Source organism: Nannospalax galili, unplaced genomic scaffold, assembly GCF_000622305.1.
Source record: "Nannospalax galili isolate Female #2095 unplaced genomic scaffold, S.galili_v1.0 scaffold933, whole genome shotgun sequence".
Taxonomy (NCBI): domain Eukaryota; kingdom Metazoa; phylum Chordata; class Mammalia; order Rodentia; family Spalacidae; genus Nannospalax; species Nannospalax galili.
This window is the reverse complement of record NW_008333281.1, coordinates 2,245,018-2,258,460: the sequence shown is the minus strand read 5'-3', so window position 1 is coordinate 2,258,460 and position 13,443 is coordinate 2,245,018. Positions and strand designations below refer to the sequence as shown.

Genomic DNA, 13,443 nt, shown 5'->3' with positions numbered 1-13,443 from the left:
TCAGTGTCCTGGGTTATCTCTAGGGGGTTCTTCTTCTAGAATGCTTCTACAGGATTTGTGGAGTTTGGTGAGGACATAGTGCTTTGGCTTTCCATTTTATTATTCTTTCATTGTGATTTTGGCATGTGAATTTCTTTTGTTGTTAATGTTTCTGATATTAGGATTAGGTTGAAGTATGCTTCTGTTTGTATTATCCAGGTGCCTATATATTGGTTATATAAAGCTGGTTGGTACAGGGTTCGGGTTCTCTCAGGCTTAATTTGGAGGGAACTGATGGCTTCAGATCAGCTATTCAGGGGTACCCACAGAAGCCCAATTCAGGTTCCAGTCAGGTACAGTCAGGCTTCCTTCACCATGTGGAGGAAGGATCCAGGCACTCTCAGGCAGTCCCCTGCATTCTCAGCCCCTATGCCAGAGGGAAGCCAGAACTGGGTACTCTCTGGCGGTCTCCTGAGCTCAGAGACCCTACACCAATGGAGGCTGAACCCCACCCTCTCAGGCTGTCTGCTAGGATCTTAGCCTTAGCCTATCAAAGCCAGATCTGCCCTGGGGCCTTGAAAAGGGCCTCCCAAAATCCCAGGTAGGGGGATGTGTATGGCACAATTAATGGAAGCTCACCGTCTCATGGAGGCAGGTTGGGGGCTCTCAGGCAGTCCCCTGTGTTCTCAGGCCCTCTGCCTGGGGGAGGCCAGAGGGAGGCCCAGATCTCGGCACTATCTGGCTGTCTGCTGAGATCAGAGCCACTACACTGATGGGGGAGCCTTTTGTGGTTCTTATGCTTGTAGGCTGTGCGCATCCCTGGCCTCTGCCAACTGGATGCCAACATCATATCCTGTGACAACCAAAAATGCCCTCGGGCATTGCCAAGTGTCCCCAGTAAAATCATGCATAGCATCTTTCTGTTGTTTCTATGATTTTATGGAAATTGTATTTTCATATTTGAGCATTGCAAGAACTTCATGCTAATCCAATATTAAGATTTCTTCTTATTATGCTGAACTCTTTGGGATCCTGTCTCCACTTAAAATTGCTTTTATTGAAGTGGTTTAAGAAAGGTCAGATAATTCAGCATAAAGTGTCCTCCATCCTTCACCAAGAAAGGAATGTTGGGCAAAAATCAATTATGGATGTTTTAATAGGTTTGAAAAAAATATCACCTTAAAGAGGAAGGAGGTGAGGGATGGCTCAGTCGATAAAGTACTTGCCTCATCAGCAAGATGCCCGAGTTTGATCCCCTGAGCTCAGGTTGAAAAAAAAAAAAAGCCAGAGCTAGTAGAACATACTTTAATCCTAGTGCCAGGGACACTGACATAGCAGAATTCTCATGGTTTGTTAGCCAACCTAACCCATGTGCCCCAAGTCATTGAGAGACACTTTCTAAAGGGAAAAAAATAGTGGACAGCTCCTGGGGGATGATCCTGAGGTTGTCCTCTCTCCTCCACATGTACATGCATGTCTGCCCACATATATGAACCCCCACACACAAATACGCACACACACATACTCATGGTGAATCCTGATAGAAGGGGTCCAATTTGGATTCTTACTTAGTATTTCAAAAACAATTATTTTTCCTAAAACCTGATCCACCCCAGCCTAATTAAAAGCTAACTCCCTTCATGCTGAAGAGACGGCTCAGTGGTTAAGAGCACTGGCTGCTCTTGCAAAGGACCCGGGTTCGGTTCCCAGCACCCACATGGTGGCTGAAAACCGTCCACAATTCCAGTTCCAGAGGATCCAGTGCCCTTTTCTGGCTCTGTGGACACTACATGCACATGGTACACTTACATACATGCAGGCAAAGCACTCATACACATAAAATAAAAATAACTAAATACATTTAAAACCAGCTCCCTAAATAAGCAAGGTACAGATTGTTGAGAGACTAAAACAGCCTTAAGGTGTTCCCGTCACTGCTACCTCTTCATTCACATCAACATAAACAAGCTTCAGAAACAGATGGGAGATGGCCATTGCTTAACTTGTCATAACGTATTACATATTAGACTACCAACTTGTGCTTAAAAACCCAACTAGCTCCAGGGAGGGAGAGCAAATTGGAGAGGCGAACTCTATTGCATTTCAAATCTAGGCTGCGGTAATCACAGCTGGCCAGAGACACTTAGGGGCTCCAATTAGGTGGAGTTAGCAACTGTCTCGAAATTGAAGGCACACTGGTTTTGAAGAGTACGCTGTGTTCCTGGCTGGGGACGCTTGCCCAACACAGACCTGCGTCCAAAGGATATACTTTGTACCCTTTTAATTCTATGTTGTTCCAGAAATAAAAGTGAAAGCCAGTATCTACCTAGTAACTGAACGTGTCAGTGGGCAACATGCCAACACACCATGTGTTCTGATGATATATCACTTTTAGCCCTCAAAGCCCAGCTGTGAAAGGGCAACATTGGGCAAGTATGTGGCAATCTGATCGCATCCATTTATTTTTCTTTTCTGCACCTGCTTCTTTTTGTTTTAAGCCAGATCTTAAATCTGCTGAGCTATCTGGCTTTTTAAAATGGAAGCGTTCCACATTGAGACCAAGATCTATTTTGACTTATGCATCACTCTGTAACTTGTGTGTGTAGCCCGTTTACTTACATGCATGTACCGATTATCTGTTGCCACAGCAGAATTCCATGCCTTCAAAGAGCAGCTCTGTGTTCGCTTATGATTTGCAAGTTGGGATGGGCTCAGCTGGATGGTTCTTCTGCCGTGCTTGTCTGGGACCTGCTCCTTTTATGCTGACAGGTAGAGTCTGGCTGGGGCAAGATGGTCTCAGCCCACAATGTCTGATAATCAGTGAGGTGTAGCAACCAGGGGCAGCCCAGCTCTTAGACATGGAGGCTGGGTTCTAGGTTGATAAGTTCGGTATGTAGAACTTTCCAGGTCCCGTTTGCATACCGTGGTCTGTGTGCCATTGGTCAGAGGCTGTTGCATGGCTGATCTCACAGTCATTGTAAGAGGTTATGACACAGGAATGAGACTCTAAGAAAGTGTGACTTTCTGAAGCTGTTCCTCCTTCCCTAGCCCCTAACAGAGAACGTACTTGTCTCTGGTACCGAACATTTCAAATGAATGAATGCCAATTTGAACACTTGAACATACCTGAGAAAATTGTACATCTCCTATTTTTTTCTAAACTGGCATTATCCAGAATTAATCTAAAGCAACAAAAATTGCTTTTTTGGGTTAAGAACATGATAAAATGTACATATGAGGAGATGGCTTAGTCAATAAAGTACTTGTCACACAAGCTTGAGGACTTGAGTTCAGATCCCCAGTACCACATAAAAAGCTGGGCTTGGTAGCATGTGCCCACTACCCTGGTGCTATGAAGGTAGTCAGGAGGACCCCAGGGTTCACTGGTCAACCAGTCTTGCCAAATCAGTGTGTTCCAGCTTTAATGAGAGACCCTGTCACAAAAAACAATGTGGAGGGGCTGGAGAGATGGCTCAGCTGTTAAGAGCACTGGCTGCTCTTGCAGAGGACCCAGGTTCCGTTCCCAGCACCCACATAGTGGCTAACAGCTGTCTGTATCTCCAGTTCTAACGGAATCTGGCGCCTTCTTCTGACCTCCACAGGGATTGCACAACACAGGTACAACTTAAACACATGCAGGCAATACACTCACATAAAATAAAAATAATGAGCTGGGCGTGGTGATGCACACCTTTAGTCCCATCACTCGGGAGGCAGAGGCAGGCGGATCTCTGTGAGTTCGAGGCCAGCCTGGTCTCCATAGTGAGTTCCAATTGCTGGGGAAGTGAGGACAGGAGGATCCCTGATGCTTGATGGTCAGTCAGTCTAGTGAAATCAGCCAGCTCCAAGTTTAATGAATAATATATTTAAAAAACAGCATGGAGAGTGATAGAGGAAGACACAGACACAGCCCCCGACTCTACACGCATGCTCACACATGTGCACATACATCTTGGAAAGAAGACAACCTTGGTCACAGTCAGGTCGGTTCTTGGATAGAAGTGTGATTTTCTTGGTCCCAAGAGGTAGAAGTAAAACAGGCAAATTACTCATAGCAGAGGGCGTCTGTTAACAGAACCACCTCCAGTGCTCACTTAAGTACCTGTAGTTCATGGCTTGGGCATAAAAAAAAAAATCACTTTGACATCAGTCAAAGTCAAGCTGGAACACAACAAATTTCATATAGTGTCTACCGAGCCCTGTTTTGTTTGGCCTTTCTAATTCCACTTAATAATCTTTACGTTTAAAACTTGAACAGGCATCCAACATGTCAACATTTTGACAACTAATTAAAAAACTCCGAATTCCCATCTTTTCTTGAAAACTTGCACGTCAGTAATACAGTGTGTCCTATGAGCTGCCCCTCAGATGGCCACCTGCTCCATGTCCCCGGCTCTACCCCTCCCAATGTCATGAGATCACATCTTCCTGTGAACTGCCGTGGTGGGCATTGGGTTGGCACTTGACCTAATCACTCCTGACCTGTCTCTGGACACAGAAAATCATGTCAGGATCAGCTGGATGGCACAGCTGTCAAAGGTCAGTGATATCTCCTCATCAAAACTCACATTATCCAGGATTCTCTACCTCTGCCCCCATCTATGGTGGAGATTCTGTGCTGGTGAATGGCACTCCCTGTATCATTGAGGCAGGGAGGGGGCGGAGATGAAAGCCATGTTTCCCAGGCCTTGTGTTTGGTTTTCAGCATCCCTTCCTCCTCCCAAGGTCAGGGTGGTGGCCCCTCTCCTTCCTGCCCTTTCCTGGTTCTCCCTCTGCCCTCTGAGGGTCAGAGTGGGGCTTTGTTACAATCTCCACCAGGGCAGAGAGCTGACCTCCGGCTCCCACCCCACCTGTCAGGAGAGTGTTGGGGTAATAGTAAGTATACTTGCAGCTGAGTTATGAGGCGTGGTTGGTCATGGTCTCAGGCCTGAGGTACTAATGCAGATCAGCTGGGAAACAAGACCTTATTTATGACCCATTACATAGATGGCTTTCCAGAAACAGAGGCTGGGGGACGTGGGCTGCCTCTGGATGCCCAGTGGGTTGGGTGGTTCCCTTTCATGTACTGATCATTTGATAATTTGCCTATTTCCTGAGCACACAGGGATGCAGAGAGCAGAGAAGATCTGTGTAAGCACACATGAGTTCCACAGAAACGCCCAGGCTCCTGTAAAGAGAGAAAGGAATTGTTTGCTCCTGTGGGTTTTTTTAATATATTTTTTTTTCATTTTATGTGTATGAGTGTATTGCCTGCATGTATGTGAGTGCACCCGTGTCGTGCAATGACCGCAGAGGTCAGAAGAGGGCTTCGGATTCCCCTGGAACTGGAGTTAAGGATGGTTCATAGCTGCCATGTGGGTGCTGGGAATCGAACCCAGGTCCTCTGCAAGAGCAGTCAGTGCTCTTAACCACTGAGCCATCCCTCCGGCCCTGCTCCTGTGGTTTTAAATCATTCCTGCTTCTGAGCCTCCCGAGTATGAGTCTTAGGGCAGGTCCAGTCCCCTGAGGCATCCCGTCATTTCCTTGGGCAATGCGCACCCTCAGAGCCAAGTGCAAACTTTGTTCATTGAGGCAGGGTCTACAGTGAGCCCAGAATTTGCAGATGCAGTTAGTCATGTTGCTCCAGAAAGCCTGTCTCTGCCTTCCCCATGTTAGAATGTGCCTGCCTGACATCTCTGTGGTTTCTAGAAGCTGAACTCTGGTCCTCACACTCACGTGGTACCAGTGCTTTAACCACTGTGCCATCTTCCCAGACAGTTAATAGGAAAATAAACAGAATGGGATGCTTGGCACTGATGTATTCAGTGTCCACAATGCCGTCTGAAGGAGGAGATGTTTGGATACAAAGCCGAGGTGTGGCTGCCCAAGGATGCCCAGTTGATAAATCACAAGGCCAGGACTCAGAACCAGACAGCTTGGCACCTCACCAGTACTGTTCTGCTCAAACTATGCCTGTCTCTCTTCACTGATGGGGCCTGTCAGGAAGAAGCAGCCAGATCCACGTGGTCTGTTAGAAAGAATGTTAAGGGCCAGAGGCTGGGGAGGATGGCTGTGGAGTGCTGTCTTCAGGGCATGACATAGCTGTGGCAGACACAAGCTCACTGCAGTTAAGGGTGCCCGCCCAAGGTCAAGTCAACAAGATCAGTCAAGAGTCCAACAAGGAGCACTAATTGGAACATACACGCACACACACACACACACACACACACACACACCACATACACAGGAAAGGACATCATAGTGGAGCCATGCTGGGGAGTGTCCTGGGGGAAGATTTGGGGCTGAGTAGGATTAATGTATACATTTATGAAATTGCTAAAGAATAAATAAAAGATTAAAAGAATTTTCAAGATCAGAGTAAAGCCATACCCAGCCATCTTTAGTCTCCCACCCTGAGGCTATCTTGAAACAGCCCCTCACTGGAAGGCCTGTACCCCATTTCTCAAGGGTTTGCAACTCACAGGAAAGCAACTTCAAATATGGGCATCCAAGGTCAAAGAGGCCGTATACCTCTTTCAATTAGAGAGCTACAGCCAAGAGGAAGGGGTTCTCTGCCCGAGACAGAATGACCCCCCGCCACTGTTCCCAGCCTGGAAGGTTGGCAGCTGTGTCCTTTGACAACAGAAAATGACTGTCTGACTCGAGACGCACAGCCACCAACCTGTAACTTTTATTTCACTCCGGAGGGCCACTGCTGGTTTGTCTGGCTCTGGGAATGACGGGGTGATTATCGCTTATTTTGACACCTCGACTATCATGATGGGAAAAGACAGAGAGGTATTGTGTGGAGAACCCAAAGTATGTCTATCATATAATTATCCTTTCTCTGTCATTTGGAAGCACACACAGGCACCAGACAAGCACGGCAGGAGGCTGCCAGGCTGCTGGGAATGAGGGTGTTCTTCCAGTCCAGAACATATGAACTGGGGTAGGACTGACGCTCAGGCATCTCCACAGACAGCAGGAATCACCGAACAGGTTTAACTCCCGGCCTTGACCTTTGAGTTGTCTGTGACGACTGGATCCATTTCCAGAAGGGAACTCCAAGGAGCATCAAATCAAGGGGTTAGAGAAGGTGGTGAAGGGTCCCCAGCTGTGGACATGGCCAAGGCAAGTTGGCCCGTCAGCCATTCTTCTCTACAGACAGAACCGTGTCTCTGGTCAGTCGGGTTGAAGCAGAGGCCTGAAGCATTGTACGGGCACCAGTCAGGGCAGCGCATACTGATGGAGGAGCGTTAGGTAGAGAGGGGAAACTCTGTCTTGAAGGTCTTTTCTATATGTGGCTTTCCCTACGGGGAATGTTCCCTATGGGACAACACTTCTGCCCTGCCAGTTGCGTCCACAAAGTGTCGTGCTTGGACACATCATCCTGAGCCCATGTGTGATGGTCAGAAAATTGTCAGAGTGAGCAAACATATTTGTCTGATTCAGTTCCAGACCGTGTTCCTCTGTGTTTGTAATGCTGTCATGTAAAAACTTACGTTTTACTTGCATAAGCTTTGAATCTATCCTGCAAGATAACCAAAATATTACAGATTAAGCTGACATGTTCCGTGATGAGCGATTCCTAACTCCAATTCCTTCTTCACCCTCATCCACCATCATCGGTGGGAGGCTCAGCTCTATAGACATCACAGTGTCTGGACAATCCATACAGGATGTGAGATTGTCTACAGCAAATGAGCTCACACAAGCAACATCATCAGAAGAGTTATTTCTTCAAAATGACTTTTTTTAAATTTAGTGATATGTCCTGGAGTGTTATCCATGTTAAATGTATTAGAGCCACAACGTCTCAGAAATTCAAAGTATTTCATAGTGTGTGGATAGAGTCGTTGTATTGATCTCCCTATTCCTGGACAGCTAGGTTAATTCCAATTTCCCATGATGATGAAGACTTTCTATGGGCTTCCTGTACAAATCCCTTGGCATGCGTCCTTCAGAGTAGATACCAAGAAAGCAAATGAATTGCTTTTGCCACTGCTACCCAACTGCCCATGTCGGTCAATATCCTGGTTCCTCTTCGTGTTGGCTGTGTGAGCAAGACCCGTCACATAAGATGACACCCTATCAATCCTCAGCATGATCAAGTATTCTCTGGCCTTGTTATAGAAGTAGGTCCTGTGTCTGTGCCTCCTGCTTGTCTGAGTAAGTGTCTCACCTTGACACCCTCATCTCTAACATCTGAAGCACCCAAAAGCGGCTGGGTGCTCCCTAAGAGATGCTCACTGAATGTCTGCATATTCTCTTTACCTGGAATGGCTCTTCCATTGACAGCCTCTCCTGCTTCATCCTGCCTCTCCCTCCATACTCCATGGCTGTCTACGTCTGGAAACTTCTCTGAGCCCGGGCTAGATGCTGTGTTCATGTCGCCCCATCTCAATGCACTATTTACTATTTTCAGCCCCTGTATGTGCCCGTCCTTGGAGTTGCCACGTGTGTGCCCTTTTTCCGTTTCTATTTCCCCAGCACCCGTTCCAGGTTCACATGGCCGGCATCCCCTAAGAGATTTTAAAAGAAAATCGTTGTCACAGAGTCACGTCCACAATGGAATGAGAGCCTGTGAAAATACATCACAGAAGGAAAAATTAAGCTGTCACTTCGCTGAACAGCAGAGATTTCTTTTCTTTATTTCAGGTCTTTTAATGTGCCGGCGTGGGGAAGAAAAGCTAAAACATAGCAGGGCTTGGGAAATGATTTGTCTTTTGAATCTGAAGAGGGATTGAGAGGTTACTCCACTGGGGGGAGGGGCCCTGACCAATCTCTGCCCCCTTTGATGACCATCTCCCTCCCTTTGGTCCTTCCCCCCACAGGGACCACGGTGATGCGGATGACAGCATTTGATGCGGATGACCCGGCCACTGACAACGCCCTTCTGCGATATAACATCCGTCAGCAGACACCCGACAAGCCGTCACCCAACATGTTCTACATCGATCCCGAGAAAGGCGACATTGTCACTGTCGTGTCACCTGCACTGCTGGACCGGGAGGTGAGCTGAGAGGAATTTATTTTCTTTTTCTTGAGAATAGAATGGGGCTCCCACAGAAGGGAAGATGTGGGTTTCCAGGGCGCTCGAGGCTGTGAAGGTAGGTAGGACTGAGATGTTTACACATGACTGGGTGACAAAATTCTAAAGGGAAGTGCGATGGGATATGACGTGGCCAAACACACACCCAAGGCCAGGTCACCATGGTTATTTCTCTTCCTTCCTCCTTACTGGCCTCTGTTCCACCCCCGTTCTATAAAACCTATGGTCCTCGATCCTGTACAAGGGAAGGGGGGTCAGAGGGCTGACATGAGGAAAGCAGACAAGGCTCTGTCCCAGATCCCCCAGGCTGCCCTGGGTATAATTGGGCAGCTCTCCTAGGTCCCTGTGTCTCTTCCCTCTCCCGCTCTCTCAACCCTTCCTCCTCGGGCTGTCTGTGAACTCGAACCCATCTACCAGGTCACATGTCACACACAGACACCCCGGACTTCAATCAGCCCCCATGTTGACTGTTTGGTTTTACTCAGTGTTCTTAGAATTGGTGACCATAACAAAATACTTAAATTTCATACTTATTTTTAAAAGAATTCCTATTTCAAGATCTGAAAATGTAAAATTTGGGCAACCTTTGGCCTGATTTCCATGTGCACATACCACCAGTCTCGTGAGATGTGATAGCAAGAACTGGTGTCAGTTGATCCATCTAGACTGACGTAAACTCAGTCCTGATTTTGGGTCTACTTCAATGTGCCACCACATCGGCCCTGTCCTTTCCCAAGTTCAAGGTCTGCCCTGTAGCTGTTATGAAGTAACTCAAGGAAGAGACCCTATTGGGCCTCCACACACAGGACATGGAAGCTGGCTTGTGGATTCCACACACAGCACATAGAAGCTGACCGTGGATTCCTATCTATCCCTCATCCTTCTACCCCAGAGCTGCCAGGCTCCCTCCCATCCCTGCAAGTGAACCACAGTCTGATTGATTTCCCAGTCTCTAAAAACACACATCCACCATCCTGAGCACTTACACAACTTTAAACTGTAACCTGTCTCTTTAAAGAACCCCTGTTCTCTTGAGCACTGGATCATTCAATAAGTAGTCAATGGCCATGTGTGGTTATTTAAACTTTATATTAATTGAAATTAAGCTGTAAGAATCAGTTTCTGGGTCATACTGAGCTATTTCATGCGTCTTGTAATAATTGACGCAGTAGATAGCACAGACATAGACTATCACACCATTCCAGAAAGTTCTGTTGGGCAGCTCTGGCCTAGACTGTAAGTTTCTTGAAGCAGAGACTGTGGTCTATGAATCTTTGTGTCCTCTGATGCCAGAGTTCTCTCGGGGGTCTCTTGCCTGATCAGACAAACCACATAATATATTTTTATGTGAATTCATTATGGTTTATGCCTTCGGGTAGGGAGGGCATAAATGGGGAACTTACACAGAGACAAGCCCTCTTGCACCAGGGGCGCAGAGCCTGCCACCAGATGCTCCTGTGGCCCACCCATAGTCTCCGTTAACTTTCGCCCACGCATCTTGGGCCCACAGTCTCATCCGAGGTCGGTAAATGCCCCCTTGGCAAATGCCTCCTCTCGCGTCCATGTGGGTGAGGCACTAGGGCCATCTCTCTCTCCACACCTGCTACCGCACGTTCCTCAGATGGCACAGAAAACCCCTCCCCAGTCCGTTTTCCGCAGCAGGCCCCTCCCTCAGAGGAACCAGCCACCTGGGGGACATCCTCATTGCCAACTCTAGTCTAAGCACCACCGTGACACTTCTAATTGTATGTTCGTTGGCAGAGAACAAAAGGCAAGAATGAGTTGAGATGACCTAAGACTTAACCCTCGAGGGGCAGGAAACAGAAGGAGGCCTGGGGAATTATTGCAGCACGGAAAAGAAACTCACATTAAATTGCAGCTGCCCCTTAGAAAATGTAATTGTTTCTGGTTTAAAAAATATAAAAGCAGAAGACTTTGATTCCCTTTCCTTCGTCTCATTTCCCACTCTCCTCTAAGCCTTGGGGAATTATTGCAGCACGGAAAAGAAACTCACATTAAATTGCAGCTGCCCTTAGAAAATGTAATTGTTTCTGGTTTAAAAAATGTAAAAGCAGACTTTGATTCCCTTTCCTTCGTCTCATTTCCCACTCTCCTCTAAGCCCCGCCCCCTTCTCGTGTGTGTTATATGTATGTGTGTGCACCTGCACCTGTGTATGGAGGCCAGAGGTTGACGTTGGGTATTGGGTGTTTTCCTCAATCGCTCTCCACCTTTTTTCCTAGACAACACCTTTCACTGAACCTACAACTCACTGTTTCTGCTAGGCTGACTGGCCAGTGAGCCCCCAGGAGCCATCTGTCTGTGCTTCTCTAGCTGTGGGATTAGAGACACACACATATGGCTTTTACGTGGATGCTGAGGACCCAAACTCAGGCCTTCGTGCATAGCAAGTGCTTTACCCACTGAGCTGTCTCCCCAGTGCCCACAGTTTCTTTTACTTTGGAGAAAACTGATGGCGTCCCAGTGCTGTCCTTATCCTCCACCCAGCATGTGTGTGTGCATGCACACACTGTCACACACCATCAAGCACAGCACCAGTGTCCCGTAGCCTCTAGCACTTCCAGAGTTCTCTCAGGTTCTCAGAGATGCAATATGAAACACGGTGATCTTGCCAGCTCAGCATCTCCTCATTTTGAAAGAAAAATATGTCATAAGTCTACTTATAAATCAAGCGATCATATGGATAGTACCCCAATCCTAAAGTTTATTCAGGGGAGCACACGGATCTTCAGCTCCTGACGCCTTCGTCTGGGTTTTGTTAAGTGGCAATAAATGCTTCATTATGGGAGTTGAATTAAGCAACTCTCACCACAATGCATAAATAGCCCCCAAAAAGGAGAAATGCAATTTAACTAAAACTGGAAAGTCGATACCAGAGAATGAAGAGTCGCTCTCGTGAGGGTTTTCAGCACTCAGTGCTGAGCCAGGCAATGCTGCAATCTTGCAGGAGGGAAATGTGCCTGATTTGGGCAGGGCTGGTGCTGAGGAGTGCCACCCTCAGCTGCTGCCTCAAAGCTGCTGAGTCCACGAAACTCCAGCTCTTTAAGGACACAGGACCTGCCTGTCATGGTTCATGTGGCACCTCCCTGTTGCAGGGTTTTGAACTCACTGGGGAGTGAGTTCACACTCCTGGGAGCCATGTGGTGTGGTAGGGCCCTTCAGGAGGGTGCGGACTTCCGTGTCATTTTTACATCTGGGGAGCTACAGAGAAGGCAGGCCACCCTGGGTCTGATTTCAGCTAGCACTTCTGAGTCAGCTGGATGTTCACAGAGCTATGCACCGATCACTTCCAAGAAAATGCTTCAGGGCCTGGGAAGATGGCTCAGTCAGTAAAGTACTTGCCTCTGAGTTCCGTCCCCAGAGCCCACATTTAAAAAGCTAGGCATGGTATCTCAGGCTTGTAGGCCCAGAATTGGGGAGATGGAGACAAGAGGGTATCTGGGAGGGGGTGGGCTGCACTGACCGAGCACCAAGTGCTGCTTATTTGCCTTCTGTCTGCCTGTCCTGGGCTTATTCCCAATCCTTAGTATAAGAAAGAAAGGTGCTTAGGAAACTTTTTGTGAGAGTTAGAAAGAAGGAAAGGCGTGAAGGCATGAGGGAGAAGCGCAGCTGAGCTCCTAGGTCAGCCAAAGAGCCCATTGCTTACTCTCTGTGTCAGCTCAGTATTGACTGACAACAGGCTGCACTGGGAAACCTGGTGCATTTTCCATTACGAGCCCAATCACACACTTCTCTGAAACTCTTCCAGAAGGACCCTTCCCAAAGCGAGGGCCTTGGCTAGGCATGGTATCTCAGGCTTGTAGGCCCAGAATTGGGGAGATGGAGACAAGAGGGTATCTGGGAGGGGGTGGGCTGCACTGACCGAGCACCGAGTGCTGCTTATTTGCCTTCTGTCTGCCTGTCCTGGACTTATTCCCAATCCTTAGTATAAGAAAGAAAGGTGCTTAGGAAACTTTTTGTGAGAGTTAGAAAGAAGGGAAGGCATGAAGGCATGAGGGAGAAGCGCAGCTGAGCTGCCAGGTCAGCCAAAGAGCCCATTGCTTACTCTCTGTGTCAGCTCAGTACTGACTGACAGCAGGCTGCACTGGGAAACCTGGTGCATTTTCCATTACGAGCCCAATCACACACTTCTCTGAAACTCTTCCAGAAGGACCCTTCCCAAAGCGAGGGCCTTGGATCATTATCTCATCTACATATTTCCATTGCTAAGTATGGTGTCAGATATAGAACAGACAAGATTTGGGTGGGTAGGGGAGTAGATGGATTGATAGATTGATGGATGGGTAGGTGGATGGATGGATGGATGGATGGGTAGGTGGGTAGGTGGATGGATGGATGGGGTGATGCATGGATAGGTAGGTGGGTAGATGGATGGATAGGTGGATGGATGGATGGATGGATGGGTAGGTGGGTA

General features: G+C 47.7%; 1 protein-coding gene across 1 annotated transcript in view; it reads left to right on the top strand.

Moving 5' to 3' along the window:
- Positions 1 to 8,785: 8,785 nt before the first annotated feature.
- Positions 8,786 to 13,443, top strand: part of Cdh13 (cadherin 13) — a gene marked incomplete at its 5' end in the record, with an annotated part of 301,949 nt that continues 297,291 nt past the window's right edge. Inside the window, 1 exon segment of the mRNA XM_008827928.3 lies at positions 8,786 to 8,971. Coding sequence (XP_008826150.1) covers positions 8,786 to 8,971 — 186 coding nt within the window.